The 6000-nt window shown below is 60.9% G+C and overlaps 1 protein-coding gene across 2 annotated transcripts in view; it reads right to left on the reverse strand.

Annotated features, from left to right (window-relative positions):
* Window positions 1-5762, reverse strand: part of LMX1A (LIM homeobox transcription factor 1 alpha) — a 160776-nt gene extending 155014 nt beyond the window's left edge. Inside the window, exons 1-3 of one of the 2 annotated variants that reach the window (XM_019465722.2) lie at window positions 5436-5762; window positions 4584-4681; window positions 2067-2253 (exon numbers count right to left, since the gene is read on the reverse strand). In XM_019465722.2, the coding sequence (XP_019321267.2) occupies window positions 2067-2253; window positions 4584-4659 (263 nt within the window). In that variant the 5' untranslated portion in view covers window positions 4660-4681; window positions 5436-5762. Of the gene's footprint in view, window positions 1-2066; window positions 2254-4583; window positions 4682-5175; window positions 5402-5435 lie in introns of those variants that run through there. The other variant, XM_019465721.2, reaches the window with a different exon arrangement.
* Window positions 5763-6000: the final 238 nt, after the last annotated feature.

Genomic DNA, 6000 nt, shown 5'->3' on the forward strand with positions numbered 1-6000 from the left:
GTTGTGTTAAGTACTTTACAACAACTGTTTCTTCCCCTCTTGACACAGCCTGACTTCCTTAAAGAAGATCTGACTGGCCAGACAGCTGTGTTGACCCTCAGGCCTTCTTTGATTCGTGATTTTTTTTTTAACAAACAGAATAGAAATTCACAACCCAAATCCTTTCCTAAGCTCCAATACTTTTGAGTTCGCTAGTGTTGTGCCTGAAGGATGTGGACATTTCAGTAATCTATAAGCAGAAAGATAAAGATTGGGTCTACACAATCCCAAAACCTTTAGATGAAAAGCAAGATGCGGGGGGCGGGGCGGGGGGAATCCAGCAATGCACCAGAAGCTTTATCCAAAGGTGATACTTGAAGTTCTGTGGGCAAAATCTGCTTAATTCCCCAAAAATTGCACTTTTCACTCAGACACCCTGGCAGCAAACAGACAACCAAGAACAGATACAGGCATGTCTTCTTTAAAAAATGTTAACCATAATTACCACTTTGTAAAGTGGTCCGTGTGTTTTCATTTCTTTATACGTTTCTGGATTGTCCAACTCGCCCCACATCGAACATGTCTTCTTTTTAGGGCTAACAAATGTAAAGTTATCTTTCCAAGCATGAATGCCCAGTACCCTTTCCACGTGAGGGTGGAATTCAAATGTACTATGGCAAAGGAGCACCGGGAGGCAGAAAAAACACTGTGTGTGTGTGGTCACTGGGTATAAACGCGTTGCCAGTTTTTGGTAAACCTCATAGCCCAGGAAACACTGGGGGGAAAAAAAAAAGATCTGTGCTCGTTCTCAACGTTTTGTCGTTGTTGCGTGGAGATTTCTGCACAGCCCCCCTCACTGCGTTTTTAACAACACGATAGGCACTGCACTTCATGCACACTGCCCCTCCCTTGATTATCCTCAGTAGTGCGGGCCCCTTTTATGCACCAGTAACGAATGCGGAATTTTCCGCGCGCACGCGCATCCGCTCACTCACAGATACCAATCCTAGTGTGCAAAAACAGAGGCCTGCGTTTCGGCGGCTTTGCGTTCCTCCGATGCCGCCCTGCGCAGCTTTGAGAAGTCGGTGTCCCTATGAACTAGCCATTGTGACAAGGCCAAGTAGTTCCCTCTCCACGGACCCACTCAGCAACTCCGGGCCTGCCTGGTGAGAACCAGGAAATCCTTCTAACTCCCTCTTCCCTGCCGCATCCAGGCTTTAGGCATTACAGAAATCTAGGTTCAAAATAATCTACTTTCTTAAATACCTGCCGCCTAATTCTCCTCAAAACACACTAGAACGTTCCCGTGGGCAGGAGAGAACTGAATCCGCTGCAAGGCTGCAATCCACACCCACAAGGGAATTAGTGGGGGGAGGGGGGTGGAGATGCGGGACCTAGGAGGGCGCCTCAAATCAGGCCCCGCTTCTGGCCTAACTGCCCCTGCGCCCCAGAGTTTTTGAGAACCGGGGCCGGGAGGGTCGGGGACAGTGAGAGAAAGGGCACACAGGGTGTGCGCGGAGCTCAGAGGGACGGCAGCGCCCTGAGCCCAATCTGTCGGGGACCGCCAGTGGACAAAGCCGAGCGGGTAACGCGCGCCGCGCGGGGCACGGAAGCCGCGGGAGCACCCGGGGAGCACCGCATGAACACCGCTCTCCAGAATCTCGTGCGCGGCGCGGACACGCGGGTGAGGCGGCGTCGGAACCCGCGCGGAGACCTGAGCTCCTGGCAGCCCCGGGGGCACCCCCGTGAAGGGGAGAGACGGGAACAGGCTTCGTGGGGGTGGGAGCCCCCACGGAGGTGCGTCAAGTCGGAGCCGGAGCCCGCGAGGCCTGCAAACCCGGCCAGCACACGGTGGAGGGAGCCGTCGCTCGCGCCCCCGCCGCCCGGGCGGTGCCTGGGCGCCCGGCGCGCTGCCCCGCGGCCGCGGGGAGTGTACAACAAGCTGGGGGTGGATGGGAGTTCTGCGCCTCCGGGTGTGCGGGCGCCTCTCGAGCCTCCGGGAAGCGGATGGGGGTAAAGGAGGCCCGAGGCTCCCGTGCTGGCTGGTGACTGTCTGGGGGGCGCGCTCCGGCGGCGCGGACACTTACTTCTCGTAGTCATACTTGCAGTAGAGCTTCTTGTCCCGGTAGAAGCAGGTGGTCTCCAGGGGCTCTTTGCAGGAGGCGCACTGCACGCACTGCTCATGCCAGAAGCTGTCGTTGAGCCGCAGCAGAAACCTGTCCGAGATGACCCGTTGACAGCCCTCGCAGACAGACTTGGGGCTCACCGCTCTGCCTACAGCAGCAATAGACGTTGGCAGGTCAACCGCGCCGGCCCAGCATCCCGGCCAAAGGCGGCCGGGACGGGCTCCCATCACTGATCACTCCACACCCGCCGATTTCCCCGGCGTCCCCCACCCTGCGAAGCCCCCTGCTAAACCACTAAACCGAGTTTTGGAGAACAGAGGAAAATCAAACCGAGTGTTGTATCTAATAAACAGCGACTACATGGGAAGGTTCCAATTCTCCGGGGTTGGGGGCGCGAATCAGTAAGCGGCCTCAAAGATCAAACCTGCCCAGGTAGTCGGGGAAATGTGCGCGCATCCAGTAAAATTAGACCGCAAACACCTTTGCGCTCCCAGGTTTATCAGGTAAGTATTAAGTCACTCACTGTGCTGGTCTCTTTCGACAATGATTAAAACTGGGAGTCTCTAAAAAAGAATTGGGGGGACTGGTTTTGTCTTCTGCTAAAACGCAATTCTCTCCTATGTTTTGGGGGAGATTTTTAAGATTGTTTATTTTCTTCCTAAAAAGTATCATTCGTGGAGAAAAATGCGATCTCCCTCCAGGCAAACTCAGTATTGTTCAAAGCAATGAACCCCAGACTTCTGCCTCTTGGCTGAAACACAAACTTCAGAGGGGTTTATATATATAATTGTATATATGTGTGTATATGTATATGTATATATATGTATATTACATATATGTACACATACACACACATATGTAATTAAGAAGCATCAAAATAGTAGGGAAAAGGGAGGAAGGACGCAGGGCACGGAGATGCCAGGGGAGTTCCGGGGATGGGGGTGCTGGGCTGCGGCTGGAGCGGGCAACACCCACCCCAAACCCACTCCGCGTGCACGGGGAATCCTCTCTACCCTACCCCCTTGGACTTTTGACTGTTTGGTTCCTTTCTTTTGCTGGGTAGGGAGTGCACTTCTTTAGGATGGAGAAACGCTTACCGCCTTTGTCGGCACATTTCACAGCTATTTAAAGAAGGCCTTGTCCCCTGGTAACAATACTCCTGCGCGTGGTGTCCCAAAGGGCCTGACCCTTCCCCATTTCCTTGCTACACTCCTGTCGCTTTTCCCTTGGGGGATCCTGCCACCAGTTCCTGAGTCGAGCCAGTCGCGTTGGGGCACGGCAGGGAGGGCTAAGAAAAGTAGCCAGATAGTTCTCAACTGTAAAATGGTCTATTCTTTCTGCCCTGTCTCGGCATTCAGGGCCAGGACCCGGACGTTGGGAGCCGCCGTGAACCGGGAGGGGCGAATCCCTCCCCTGCGAGCCGCGACGCCCGCTGTAGGTACAAAGTCGCCCGCGCTAGGTGCCAGGGCAATGCCAGCCCTGCAACCCGCACCCCCCCCCCAATCCCCGCACTCTTCCGACGCTGTACGGAGCCGAGAAGTTTCCGCAAGCGCGGTTGAAAGAGGGGAGCGCAGCGCGCGTGATTTCGTTTCATCTGGGGAGTAGGGAGAATTCCTCTCTGGATTTGGTTTCTCCAGGCGAACTGCCTCCTCGCCTTCACCCCGCTGTAGCGGTTCCGAGTGAGGGAAAGAGGCAAGAGCCTTAAATGACAGAACGAAAATCTCTCCCGCTGAAAGATTAAAACACCCGCGACCCACACCTGAAAAACACCAAGGTCTGGGTGAGAGGCGGGGTTGAGAATCCTTGGCCTCAGATCAGCCAGACCCTCGCGTGCAGACACCCTTTTGAGGCCCTTGGCTCGCAGCTCCTCCGCGGTCTCAGCGAAGGGATTGGGGAGGCGGGGGGGTGGGGGGGGCCGAGAGGGGGAACCCGCCGGCCTCGAGGTCCGGCTCCAGTTAATTAAAACCGAGGCGAGGGTCCTGTGGCGCGGGCTAATCCCCGCGCTGCGCTGCCCACCGGCCTGGAAAAGCCTTTGGGCCGTGCCCGAGGCTGAGGACTGGGGCTGGAGTCGGTGGGGACCAGAAGCCGCCTCGAACTTGGGCGCTCCGAGCCTCGGGTTTCCTTTGCTCGCCCTTAGGCCTCGGAGAAGCGCACGGCGTTTATGAGATGTCGATCAGCTCCGTGATTAAAAATCCATCCCCGGGTATCTTTAATCACTTGCCACTCACGCCCGCGAGCAATCTCGCCCGCCCCTCGCGGCTTTGGGGAATTCGGTGGCCCGCGCGTGAGGCCTGGGGCGGCTCGTCGGTTTGGGGTGGGAAGGACCCGAAGGGACAGACGGACGGACGGACGGACGGAGCGTGGGCGCAACTGAGCGCCGAACGCCGGGCGCTGGCTCCCGGTTCCGGAAAGCTGGGCTGCAGAGCCAGGGCCCGGTGGAAAGAGGGTGCACCCGGGGCACACGGCCTGAACACTCACCCAGCAGCGAGGAAAAGGACGCCGAAGTCTCGATGGCGCTTTGGAAGTTCTCCTCCATCTTCAGGCCGTCCAGCATGTTCGGGCCGGGCCGGGAGGACCTGTAGAGGAGAGGAAACGGTGCTCCTGGGGTCCGCGCCCTCTGGGACCGGGAGCCCGCAGCAGCGGCACTCCTGGGAAAGGACGCAGGGAGTGTCCAGGGTCACCAGAATGAGCCGGGAGGGTAGAGTCCAGCCAAGAGAAACGTGGGGAGGGAGGAGAGAGACGAGTCACCGCGAACTGCTCTGACTGATCTGATTTCACTTGAAGTCAACGCGTTTTGTACTTAGACCTCCGCCCCCCGACTGCGCTTCTCCTTCCCTTGCCCCCCCCCCCCACACACCCACCCCGTCCCCAGCCCCAGGTTTCCCATCCCGAGTCCGACTCCGCCCCAACCTATACGAATGCGGGCCCCAGGGACAGCTCTGCGGGAACCCGGCGACGTGGGGAGACGGGGAATAAAAGGGGTGGGTGTTCCCCTCGCGGGGCCGGGCCCAGGCACGCGGGACTGCGAGGTGAACCGCCCGCGCCCGGCCCGGCCCGGGGCGTCCCTCACCTGCCCCGGCCCAGGAGGGGCCGAGAGAGCGAGCCGGAGCGCGCCCGCCTGCTCGCCGACCCCGGGCGCGGAGAGCCGCTGGGGGCGCGCGGGGCGGTCCTCCCGCCGGTCGGCTGGTGCCGGGAACGTCTGCAGGAGCGAAGAAGTCGCCTCGGGGAGGAGCCGCGGCTGGCCCTGCTCACTCTTGGATGCATTTCAAATCAACTTTCCGAAACACGCCCGCCCGAGCCGGGAGCCCAGGAACGCGCAGCCCTCCTTACCTGGTGGGCGAGCTCGCTCCCCGCCGCAGGGGCGGGAGGAAGCGGCCGGGCGCCGCGGGGAGCTCCGGCCGGGGGAGGCGTAGGCCCTCGACGCTGCGGCCGGCGCGGCCGGGAGGGAGCCCGAGCGAGCGCCGGCCCCTGGCTCCGCTCCTCGGCGCGCCCGGGCCGGGCCGGGACGTGGCCGCGGGCGGCCGGCCTTCTCGGGACGTCCTGGCCGCCCGCGTCGCTCCTCAGGGTGCGGGGGGGTGGGGGGGAGCGGGGGAGGGCCGGGGCCGCCCAGAGGCCAGGAGGGAGGGCGGAGGCCCCCGGGTCGTGGGTGCGAGTCGGGCCCCGCCGCGCCGGGGCGGATCCGGCCGCCGCTGACAGGGGCCGTTCGGCGCGGCGCGCGGCGGAGGGAAGGGGTGGGGTGCGCGGGGAGGCGGGCTGCGAGCGCGCCCCCGGAGCGGCCGCCGAGCTCCCTTCCCCGGCCCGGCCGCGCGGCCCAGCTCGCCGCGGCCGCCCCGCAGGCACGCCAAGGTTCCTCCCCTCCACGTGCAGGGGCTCCCTCCCGGCCCCCGCGCCCCCC

Source organism: Panthera pardus, unplaced genomic scaffold, assembly GCF_024362965.1.
Source record: "Panthera pardus isolate Hobbes unplaced genomic scaffold, ASM2436296v1 HiC_scaffold_21, whole genome shotgun sequence".
NCBI lineage: Eukaryota > Metazoa > Chordata > Mammalia > Carnivora > Felidae > Panthera > Panthera pardus.